The sequence below is a fragment of the Ranitomeya imitator genome, chromosome 3 (assembly GCF_032444005.1).
Source record: "Ranitomeya imitator isolate aRanImi1 chromosome 3, aRanImi1.pri, whole genome shotgun sequence".
Lineage (NCBI taxonomy): Eukaryota > Metazoa > Chordata > Amphibia > Anura > Dendrobatidae > Ranitomeya > Ranitomeya imitator.
The window spans coordinates 487,741,646-487,754,501 of NC_091284.1; the positions used below are offsets into that span (position 1 = coordinate 487,741,646).

A 12,856-nucleotide genomic window follows, 5' to 3' on the forward strand; every position below is an offset into this window, starting at 1 on the left:
GTCCATGTCTACTCGTCCAAGTGTCTGTGGTGAAATGCACCCTGTCACACACAGAGTTTCTCAAGGAAGCATTGATGTTGTGTGCGACATGCTGGTGTAGCGCAGGCACAGCTTTCTTTCAGAAGTAGTGGCGACTGGGCATCTGATACTGGGGCACTGCAACGGACATAAGGTCTCGAAAATCGTTTGTGTCCACCAGGCAGAAAGGCAGCATTTCTGTAGCCAACAGCTTGCAGATGTGAAATTCAACCTCTTAGCTTTGTCATGGCTAGGAGGAAATGGTCTTTTACTTGTCTCCACATCTGAGGGACCGAGGGCTGGCTGCCGTGCTTAGATGAGGTTGAGTAGGGTGTCCCCGGCAATCTGCTGGTCTGTGAGGAAGGTGCAGGCGGAGATATTATATTGCCTTTATCAAAATGTGATGGTCTCGATATCGCAGAGCGCTCAACACCAGCAGGTGTTTCCACTTGCAAATGTACTGACGACCTGCCAATCACACTGACTGTTACGGGTAAAGAGGTGGAAGGTCTGCGTCTAAAACCATGTGCGACTGCTGTCCCCACAGTCACAGAGGATGAAGAGGCCGCGGATGCACTTGATGAGGCAGACGGTTGTTGGCCCAGCCCACTAGGCAGCATTGTAGCACAGTGAGCTTCCCACTGCAACTTATGCCTCATAACCATGTGACAGTTCATGCATGAAGTACTCAAACTATTCATTTTTTGGCCTCTACTGAGATTTTGGTGATAAATCTTACAGACAGCATGAGTTTGGCCATTCTTTGCGATCTCAAAAAATGCCCAGGCTATGCAAGGCTTAGAGCCCATGCGACCTGAAGAGCCACCACGACTTGTGCTCAGAGGCACAGTTGTGGTTGAGGATGCAGTTGTTGACGTGCTTCCTGTACTCCGTCTCTGTCCAGGAAGGCGCAACCTAACCTCGTCATCACTAGCATCCTCCACCACCTCCTCTGCTGACCTCATGGACTGGCGGACTGTGGGTTGACAGTAAGTTGGGCCTCCAACCTTGTCATCATCACCCTGTGTGTTCTCACACCCATCGTCCTCAGAGCCAACCTCTTCCTGCCCTGACCGAAAAGTCAAGTTTTCGTTCCAATCAGGTATCTCAATTTCATCATCATCTTCCTCATTGTCTCCACCAACAGGAGTTACAGTTTGGGAACGAGGGTCTACATTATGCGCAGAACCTTCTTCATCTGGGCCTGGATCCAACTCATAAAGATTCTGGGCATCAGTGCAGATCATTTCCTCATCTGGATTCACAGAAGCTCTGGAGCAGACCTCTGATTCCCAGGCTATAGTATGAGTAAACAACTCTGCAGACTCAACCATATTCAGACGGGCGGCTGGAGACTTAGGAGCTGTGAGGAAGCAAGTGCGATTGGGGTGACACCTCTGAGGACTGGAGTATATTGAAGTTGAGGTGGAGGAGAGCCCACTTGAACGAGCACTTGATATCCGTTCAAGCACCTGCTGTTTTTGTGCCTCATCTGGAATTTGTAGCGATGCTCATAGCGATGGTCGTAAGAAAGGGATCATATCAGATTGTCCACGAAAAGAAGTAGACATCTTACATTGGCTGGAAGATGGTCTTTCTTCTGCAGATGTTACTGTTGCTTTACCACCTACCCGACGGACACAACCTTTTTTTACCTTTCCAACAGGCCTATTCCCCTTTCCACCAGCAGCAGGCCTTTTGCCACTCATTTTGGTGCTTAACTAATTGGCACCTCTGTAGTTGTTGGCACAAAAAACGATGGATGGAAACTGAGCAGAGCTGAGTGGCCAAACTGTGGTACTAGCCCAAAACGATTTACTGGGTTAGATGCAGTAAAAAATTATTAGATACACAGGCGGTGTAGCTAGCTTCAGAGGTGGGCTACTCCGCTGAAGTGCAGACACTGCTACTAGGCCCAAAACAATTTTACTGGGTTAGATGCATAAAAAAATTATTAGATACACAGGCGGTGTAGCTAGTTTCACAGGCGGGCTACTCTGCTGACGTGCAGACACTGCTCCTAGGCCCAAAACTATTAACTAGGTTAGATGCAGTAAAACTTGAGATACACAGGCGGTGTAGCTAGCTTCACAGGCGGGCTACTCAGATGACTATCAGACAATGCTACTAGACCAAAAGGATTGGTTAAGCTAGATTACACCAAATGCTGTGACAAACACTTGCACAGCACTGGCACAGACCTGCCTGGCAAACAGTGCTAGGAACTGCTGTAACCTACCCTGAAAAGGGCTGATATTACAACTAGTCCTGACTCCCGACACCTTTCTCTCTCTATCTAACTGAAAATTTGCTCACAATTCACACTCTTATACTGTATAGCGCCCACAGCAGCAGCGGTGCCGTCTAACACTAAGCTGCAGCAGTGAGGAAATGGTGGCGATGGGGCAAATGGCTGGTTCTTATAGGGCAAGGACATGTGACATACACAGCCAATGACACATGCCCTTGCTTGTGTGCATCACATGCATATTGCTATGTGTGTGTGCACTGCTGATAGGCTGAGAGACTGCACCGCCCCACTGTAAATGCAGGAAAGAAAAAAAAAAAGGAGATCGGCATTATTTCAGCTCAGATCTATCCTCCGCCCACTATACACTGAAACAGTCTATTAATAATGATAAACAGTTTTAATGTGCAAATCAAGCTAGGCTTTTGGTGAACGAACATTTATCGAACAGAAACTTGAACAGCCGAATTTTAAGCAAATTGTTCGAGTTCGTCGAACGACTCGAACACCGCCCAAAACAGCTCGAATTTGAAATTGGCGAACAGTTCGACTCGAACACCGCTCATCTCTAGTTATGTATTATTTAACTGTGGTGAGGCTGAGAACTGAATAGCTGATCTCTGATCTCTGCATAAAGACAACCTACTGCCTGGGGTATCTCTATATCTAACGAAAAGTTACTGTTAAAGACCTTAATAAATGAAAAAATGACCTTACATTGTCTGCTTGTTGACTACTGTGAATTTACAACATGGGAATGTGTTTTAGGGACAAAAAGCATTGGGAAGCATGTCAGGAATATCAAGCAATGGCCACTCATCCACTATAATTCCTACCTCTCAACTCAACTCTCCCACAGCATTGTCCCAGAATATAAATACAGCACCCTCTGCTGGTGTGCAGCAGGATAACAGCCAGCAACGAGCTCCAAGTTTCAGTCATGACAGACAACTCAGGTAAGAATATTCACATACCAACATTTTCCGTAATATCACAGTATATAATATTTTGTGGGGGTTTTTTTTATAATATTTCCTTTTTGCATGTATTTTCCTGATTTAAAATGCTTCCTAAACGTAATCACAATACTTTTTCACCTTATATAAGTTGCTGAACCAATTCTTGCCAGCTAGTATTTCTGTAACCATTATTTTATTACCGGTACTTACAATTACAGCTAGAAAATAATATAAAAAAATATATAAGCATATGTTGGTGTTCCATAATGCTCCACACCCATTCCCATACAGATGTGCCCTTCTTTTAGTCATCTGTTGACACCAGCTGCATTGTTCTTCAAAGACCATCGCCCGATGGAACCCATTGTATGTTATAGGGCCCTTTAGTTTCTGTGATGGTGTCAATCATTCAATATGGTATTTTTAATTAAATCTGTGACCTTTTGAAGCCATCATTGCCTATTCAAACTGGAATAAGTCCATCATATACAAAGGTGTATGACATGAGACGTTTTTTAAAAAGTAATTTTTAAAAAGTATGTATCTAGTGGATGCTTCAATAAATGCCATCTTTTGGCAATCCATTGTCCATAGACTCTCAAAAAATTACAAGGAGATTCGGAGGTTCCCACTTTACACCCATTTGGTATTCTCGCATGAAGCCTACTCACTGCACTACATCCAGCATCAATCACCCCTCTAAATAGCAGTATCATCCTACCTCCAGCCTAGAATATTGATCCTACTCTGCCCTCTACCAGTATATGCATATTCTATGCGGGGCAACTCACCAAGGTCACCATCTGGAGACCTTCTCTTCATAACAGTTTGCTAGACATGGTGTTAATGTACACAGTTACATAGTAACATAGTAACATAGTTAGTAAGGCCGAAAAAAGACATTTGTCCATCCAGTTCAGCCTATATTCCATCATAATAAATACCCAGATCTACGTCCTTCTACAGAACCTAATAATTGTATGATACAATATTGTACAGTTGACAGACAGCCGCAAGCCACACATTATGGGCCTACAGGCCACATGTGGCTCCCGAAAAAACATGTGGAGAAAGCTGCCACTAGATACCTCCGGCAGCAACTTGCCTCTTGAAGATCATCAAATCAGGTGTTAAGTTCAGATTGCCCTACCCTCACCTCTCTTGATATGATCTGTCAAAGGCAAGCAATAAGTCCCACCGAGGCCTCCTCTAGTACCTTTTTTTAATCTCTGTATAATGCAAATTGTTTTCTCCAAATCAACCTCCTGTTATATGCCTCAACTCTCTGCTACTCTGCTATTAAAGTGAGAATTAATTCATATGGAGGCACATAGAAGGCAGAAAAGACTATGACATACAGAGAAAAAAAAGTATTGAACACTCCATCATTAATTCTGCTTCTTATGTTTGTGGGCATTTGCAATAGCGATTTAATTGAATCGTTGATTTTGTTTTTATAATTTAGACTCCTCCTCAGTCAACCTATCCAGCCCATGATGCCAGGCTCATGTAGCACAAGAAGATCGTCAGATAGTGGACACCAGACTAAGTATGAGACCGGAGTTGTCACTAATACAGAAAAAGACTATTTTAATGGTTTTTTTAAATAATGCATTAAAGAGCATCTTGATCTCTTACTGCTTCTGTAACACTGTAATCTATATTATGCAAAATTATCAAGATTGGATGGTCTGCTTAGTGTCTATTTATTAACAATTTGTGGTACCTGCTACATATTTATGAAAATCTGTTTTATAACCTTTAAACCCATCTTAGGAAGTCATTAAAGGCGTATTCTCATGTAATGAAATTAGTATGATTAGTTGGCAGCATGAAAATACATAAGTTAGCTTTTTCTATATGCTTTCATTCTTCTGCAATGTACAGCGTGTTGCCAAGAGACCCACCACCAGAAACTGACCCAGTGTACAAAGTAGTTACATACCTGCCTTAGGAGTTAACTCCTGAGATCCCAGCCACTCCTCTCCAGCCATTGACTTATATAGAGCAGTTAGCTCCTCCCTCTCCCTGTCAACTCCTGACCTATCTGTACTGCAAAATCACAAGCACCAGCCCCCACCTATAGCAACTTCCACAGCAGCTCTCCTAATCACTGCTATCACTTTCCTTTCCAGAGCCATGTGCTTTTTCAATGGCCCTATTGTCTACATATGTAACTATAGTGATAGCAGAGTAGACCTAAAGGTACCGTCACACATAATGATATCGTTAACGATATCGTTGCAACGTCACGCTTTTGGTGACGTAGCAACGATCCTGCTAACGATCTCGTTATGTGTGACAGCGACCAACGATCAGGCCCCTGCTGGGAGATTGTTGGTCGTTGGGGAATGATCAGGACCATTTTTTGGGCGCTAATCACCCGATGTCATCGCTGGATCGGCGTGTGTGACGCCGATCCAGCGATGTGTTCACTTGTAACCAGGGTAAATATCGGTTTACTAAGTGCAGGGCCGCGCTTAGTAACCCAATATTTACCCTGGTTACCATTGTAAAAGTTTAAAAAAAAAACACTACATACTCACATTCTGATGTCTGTCACGTCCCCCGGGGTCCACTGTGTCAGCGCCGGCTGTAAAGCAGAGCACAGCGGTGACATCACCGCTGTGCTCTGCTTTACGGCCGGCACTGACACAGTCAGTGCAGGGAAACTCTCGGCAGCAGCGCGTGCATTAGCAGCGCTCCTGCCGAAAGCAGTTTTAACCCTGTGGACGCCGGGGGCAGTGACAGACATCAGAATGTGAGTATGTAGTGGTTTTTTTTTTTTACTTTTACAATGGTAACCAGGGTAAATATCGGGTTGCTAAGTAACCCGATGTTTACCCTGGTTACCCGGGGGCTGCAGGGGGACTTCGGCATTGTTGAAGACAGTTTCAACGATGCCGAAGTCGTTCCCCTGATCGTTGGTCGCTGGAGAGAGCTGTCTGTGTGACAGCTCCCCAGCGACCACACAACGACTTACCAACGATCACGGCCAGGTCGTATCGCTGGTCGTGATCGTTGGTAAGTCGTTTAGTGTAAAGGTACCTTTAGAAAAAGCACTGATAGCTGAATGTGTTACAGTAGAAAGATAAAGCTCAGCACAAGTTCTGCTACTGACGAGAGCTGTCAATCATGGAGGAGTGCCTGCCCGCTCACAACGAGAAATTGAAAGAAACTGGAAAAGCTGTGCGCTGTTCAAGAGACAGCTGTGAGTCAAATGCACATTCAGCTTACAGCCAATCTTTAGCAAACTGGTGAAACTTTCATCTCAATATGCATTTTTAGAAGCAACAAACTTAACATTCTTTCCTCTTTTATGTAGCAGATATTCACAAAGCCCACAAATATTCAGAAGCCTGGAAGTACAGACTTCTGTCAACAATGGTCCTATTGTGCTCATGGGTCAAGCAATCTTACACCCTGCCTTTACAACACCACATTGTACTCAACAGCAAAACATCCCTCATATGCAAGTTCAGCAGCCACAATGCCAATTTATCCAGGTAAGTTCCAATGAGGTCTTAGGCCGGCGTCACACTTGGCGTAAGACAATACGAAACGTATTATACGTCCGTACTACGCGTTCAATACGACAAAAAGTCTCCGTAATCGACTTCCGTAGTTAATGCGTTTCTTAGGTGTGGCCGCGTATTTTGCGCATGTGCTTGTGCGTGTGTAATCCGTATGTGATCCGTATGGCGTATTTTTCACGCACCCTCACAAAATGGACATTTAACGGTTTTCAGGCCTGCAAATCATTTAAACCATCATTAAACACACTATTTAAGCCCTCTACAACAGGTGGACCCCTACCATCTTCCCTATATGTTCTCTAGCATATTTTGCCTGTGTTGCTTTGACCTTACAAACATGTCTGACCATGTGTATTTAAGCACAACTCAGCGGGTGTTGCTTCACTGGGTGTTGTCTCATCGCTTTGGCCAGCCATATCCGGTCAATGTTGATCCGCGAAGGAGGAGACGAAGATTGTGGGTGCATCCTCTATTGACCCAACGCCAGAGTAAAGGACATTTCCAGAGACTATATTCAGCTTTGAGGGCACATCCTGCCAAGTTTTACCTGTATAGTCGCATGTCCATCAGGACTTTTGACATGTTGTTGGAGATCTTACGTCCTGGGATCACCTATCAGGACACCTGGATGAGAAAAGCCATCTCTGCTGAGGAGCGTCTGCTCCTAACCTTACGGTATGTATTCCACATTCGCACATAATGTTTTTTGATTTTGTTAACAAAAACTGTGTGGTGTCCTACTATGTTTCATTAACTTAACTTGGACATGAAGCCACAAGCACATATAAAAGAATGTTTTAAATATTCTATTATATTAAGATTATAAAATTAACCTTTTTATATTGTAAATAATGTCCTAGTAAATGAAATATACACTTGTGCTTATTCCTGTTTTCATAGTCATCATGTTAATGTTTTTATTACCTTTTTCTTGTATTGCAGCTTCCTGTCCACAGGCTTGTCCTATGCGGGTCTACACCTGGAGTTTCTGATTGGGCGGTCGACAATTTCAGGCATTGTTAGGACAACCTGTTCACTAATCTGGCAGAAACTTCAGGAAGTTGTGATGCCTGAGCCCAAACAGGAGGATTGGCTAAAAATCGCCACTGGTTTCAAAAATACTTGTGACTTCCCTAACTGCATTGGAGCTGTGGATGGGAAACATATCAGGGTGCGTAAGCCGCCGAACTCTGGTTCCCAATTCTACAATTACAAGCAGTTTTTCTCTGTAGTTCTGTTAGCAGTTGCTGACAGTAACTACAGGTTTATAATTGTAGACATTGGGGCCTATGGGCGAACTGGAGACTCTAGGGTCTTCAATTCGTCCATAATGGGTCGGCGGCTACGTGACAACCAGTTGAACCTCCCACCACCACAACAACTCCCAGGCTCCAATGCGGAAGCAGTGCCTTTTGTTTTTGTTGGAGATGAGGCCTTCCAACTGACGAGGCACGTCATGAGGCCTTACCCCAGGCGCAACCTTGACCACCGGCGGAGGGTGTTTAATTTTAGACTTGCAAGGGCATGGAGACTGGTTGAGTGCGCCTTTGGGATTCTTGTTGCCAAATGGCGTGTTCTTCAGTCTGCCATCCAGTTGAGTGAGGCTACAATCAATGAAGTGATCAAAGCCTGTGTAATTCTACATAATTACACAAGAATACATGATTGTTCCTTTCAAAATTTGGAAGATCACCTCATGAACAATGTTAGTAGGCCTACCCCATATGTCCCTCCTCCGCGCCGTCCACTTTCTGGTCTTAAAGTTCGTGATGTCTTTACAAATTATTTTTTGACTCCTCAAGGTGCTACTCCCTGGCAAGACTATGCATTTTTGCATGTGTAGTTATTTTGATCTATAAAGTATGTGTTAACCAATTTGTAAAATTTGTCTGTTTTTTTTAATTATTTCACATATGGGTGTCAGCATATCATGTGTGTGTGATGGAAGAATGAATAGAGCGCATACAGACTTTGATTGTTAGTAAGATAACTTTTTACTGTTGAACCTTTGTTATGGTCTTATTTTTTTTTGCCCATAACCAGATTTTGTCATCTAAATTGCCTTTTTTTAGTGGCCCAAAACATTCTTAACAACATCCACAATAAAGACTGCTATGTAGGCACAATCTAAACGAATATTGTGGCAAAAATAATATACCAAAACCAAAAAAAATGGGAAACTAAAAACAAAAAAAAAACATAAATACAAAAAAATTACAAGTCCTGGTAGGTTGGTGCAGGAGATGTAGCTTACTCAGGGTCAGCATCAGGTGGCATTTGTAGGCCCAATCGTCCAGCACCCTGTGCAGATGTTGTAGTGGCCTGAGGGACATTAGCCCAGCTATGATGCTGGAAACTTTGAAGAGTGGGTCGAGGATTTGGGACATACCCCTGCTGTTGCTGACCATATGTCCGGGAATCATACCCCAACCCAAAATGACCATATTGTCCATACCCAGGTTGGGACCAGCCTCCAGCACTGGATGAGGACAAGTGGCCATATTGGGATGGTTGATGATATCCTGCCATATGTTGCTGAGGTTGCCATTGTGGGTTCGTTGTTGTTTGGGGTTGAGGTGTTGGCTGACGTTGAGGGGGTGCTTCAGATCCTTGTTGACCAGCCTGGCCTTGTAATCTCTGAGGCCGCAGAATATTTTCACGTGACATCTGCCACTGTTCAATCATCTGCAAGAGATTGTATGGGTTATTTGGGGGGGTGCATGCGTCAATAAGGATCTGAAAACACCCTCTCAAACGCAGCCTCAACTCCCGCTCTATGGACCTTAAGTACTGGGCAAGGCTCCTTGTAAAGCCCTCCTCCCCATCATCCTCTCGAACCCGTGCCAAATAGTTCATGACCCCAGCATCAACGTTTCGCCTGCTTTGTATCAGCTCTCTCCTGCGGCGTGAACGCTGTGGTCTGACTGCAGCCTGTGGGGATGGATCCAGGGCAACAGTTGGGCTGCTGCTATTTCCAGGGTCATCCTGGCTAGGTGGTGGTGCTGCTGCTGCTGCTGATGCTGCGGCGGCAGATGCAAACTGTGGGGCCTCTTGGTGTGGTTCGGATGCAGATGGAGCTGGCTGGCCAGATGTGGAGGATCCAGGAGGGATGGAGCCAGAGGAAGCAGCAGATGGACCAGCCACCTCTTCACCTTCCCCAACTGGGTCAATCACCAGTTCTGAGTCAGACCCTGTCTCCCTGTCAGTGAGGTTAGACTGAGTTCTGAAAAATATAAATTTTTTGTTTTTCAAATTTTTTATGAAAAATATAATCTTAAAAAAAAAAAAAAATTTGATGTTTGTACTTACGGCCTGAGGTCCATGCTGGGGTTAAGGAAGGTTAGGCGGTCGAAGTACAGGTATTTTCGCTTTTTGGGAGGTGCCCCGGCTCCACTTTTCTCCCGCTGCTGCCTCTCCCTCCTATACTGGTCACGGATACTCCGCCACCTTGTTGTAACATCACCCACTAAAAACAACAAAAATTAAACACATTGATTAGACCATTATGCAGAGTGCTCACACAAGGTGAAATTGAAGACACAGATTTAAGGGTAGCATACAAATAGGCATTTGTGGAGCACATTTAATATTAAATTTATAAACAACACAAACAATTATCAAGCAAGGCCACAAGGACAGAGTCCCCTAACCTCTAGCACAGAAAGGACAATTAATGGGAAACACTGTTAGTAAGGGACACCTATTCCAAACATTACTGAAATACGTTTATCATGTACAAAACCATGTATCTACTGGTGTGCTTTCTAGTTCTTTCATGAATATTTAAGACATTCTTGATGATAAATTAAGTAGTAAAGGCCTGCTGTTTCACAAGAACATTACATTTCAAACATGGGTGTACTTACTTATCTGTCGCTGTGCCTCACGTGGCTGCTGGTCATAATGTGGAAAGAGGGACCCACACACGCTCCTCCATGCAGCCTCTTTTTGTGCCCTGTTGGCATAATTTGGGTCTCTTTGGTCCCAGATGACAGGCCTCTCTTGGACCAAAATTATCAGCATGTCCGTATTGACAATGTTTGCCATGCTGAATATCACTCCGTGGAGGCGTGCAGCAGACTTCCGGGTTCACTGTCTGGCTTTTTCAGCTAATTAGCATGTCTCACCTGCCTGATTGAGGCCTTTGGACATTTCCGGACATCTGCCATTAAGTTGCGTATTTCTCGCAAGGCACACGCATGGTCCGTATGCATTCCGTATTATACGCTCTCCCATAGACTTACATTGGCGTATTTTTTGCGCGATACGCTGACAAACGCAGCATGCTGCGATTTTCTGCGGCCGTAGAACGCCGTATTTTACGGATCCGTAATATACGGCTGATAGGACTAGACCCATTGAGAATCATTGTGCCGTATGTTATGCGAGTTTTACGGACGTAGTTTCTGCGCTCTTACGTCCGTAAAACTCGCAAGTGTGACGCCGGCCTTACTAGACTCACTACATTTGTTGCAAAAGTTATTTAACCCCTTAAGGATCCTGTCAATTTTTTCATTTAGGCCGGAGTCACACTACAGCGAGATATGGCCGAGTCTCACTGGTTAAGACCAAGCTCTGGCACCGGCACTCCGGAGCGGAGCATGCAGCTCCATGTATTGCTATGCGGCCGCACGCTCCGCTCTGGAGTGCCGGTGCCAGAGCTTGGTTTTAACCTGCGAGACTCGGCCGTATCTCGCTGTGTGTGATCCCGGCCTTACTGTACTTTTGTTTTTTCCTCCCCTTTTCACAAGAGCCATAACAATTATATTTTCAATCAACATAGCAATATATATGAGAGCTTGTTTCTTTTTTTCGCGGGACAAGTTGTAGATTTGTATGACACCATTCATTTTAACATTACATGTACTAGAATGCAGAAAAAAATCCAAGTGTTGTGAAATTGAAAAAAATAAAACCCAATTGCAATTCCGCCATGATTGCTTTTGGTTTTGTTTTTACAATGGCAAAGCTGAAGGTTTTATTCATACCATTTTGGAGTCCTTCTGATGTTTCGTTTGTTCTTCTTTTGAAGAGTGATGCCTGAAAAACTGCAATCCTGGCATTTTGATTTTTCTTCTCTGCATGGCATTTATCGATCTGATTCATTTTTTATGTTATTAGAGCGGACTTTTACTAATATGCTTATTGTTTTATTTTTTCATTTCTTTATTGTTAATGAGAAAAAGGGGGTTATTTGAATGTTTATATTTTTGTAGTATAATTTTAATTTAGTCCCCTTAGGAGACTTGAACCTGACATTGATTGTGGTATATACTGCAATACTGAAGTTTTGCAGTATATAGTGTACAGTGGGGCAAAAAAGTATTTAGTCAGTCAGCAATAGTGCAAGTTCCACCACTTAAAAAGATGAGAGGCGTCTGTAATTTACATCATAGGTGGACCTCAACTATGGGAGACAAACTGAGAAAAAAAAATCCAGAAAATCAAATTGTCTGTTTTTTTAACATTTTATTTGCATATTATGGTGGAAAATAAGTATTTGGTCAGAAACAAACAATCAAGATTTCTGGCTCTCACAGACCTGTAACTTCTTCTTTAAGAGTCTCCTCTTTCCTCCACTCATTACCTGTAGTAATGGCACCTGTTTAAACTTGTTATCAGTATAAAAAGACACCTGTGCACACCCTCAAACAGTCTAACACCAAACTCCACTATGGTGAAGACCAAAGAGCTGTCAAAGGACACCAGAAACAAAATTGTAGCCCTGCACCAGGCTAGGAAGACTGAATCTGCAATAGCCAACCAGCTTGGAGTGAAGAAATCAACGGTGGGAGCAATAATTAGAAAATGGAAGACATACAAGACCACTGATAATCTCCCTCGATCTGGGGCTCCACGCAAAATCCCACCCTGTGGGGTCAGAATGATCACAAGAACGGTGAGCAAAAATCCCAGAACCACGCGGGGGGACCTAGTGAATGAACTGCAGAGAGCTGGGACCAATGTAACAAGGCCTACCATAAGTAACACACTACGCCACCATGGACTCAGATCCTGCAGTGCCAAACGTGTCCCCCTGCTTAAGCCAGTACATGTCCGGGCCCGTCTGAAGTTTGCTAGAGAGCATTTGGATG

General features: G+C 43.8%; 1 protein-coding gene across 1 annotated transcript in view; it reads left to right on the forward strand.

Moving 5' to 3' along the window:
• NPAS2 (neuronal PAS domain protein 2) overlaps positions 1–12,856 on the forward strand; it is a 154,524-nt gene that overhangs the window by 138,287 nt on the left and 3,381 nt on the right. The window contains exons 17-19 of the mRNA XM_069757586.1: positions 3,035–3,222; positions 4,691–4,774; positions 6,551–6,731. Coding sequence (XP_069613687.1) covers positions 3,035–3,222; positions 4,691–4,774; positions 6,551–6,731 — 453 coding nt within the window. The remainder of the gene's footprint in view (positions 1–3,034; positions 3,223–4,690; positions 4,775–6,550; positions 6,732–12,856) is intronic.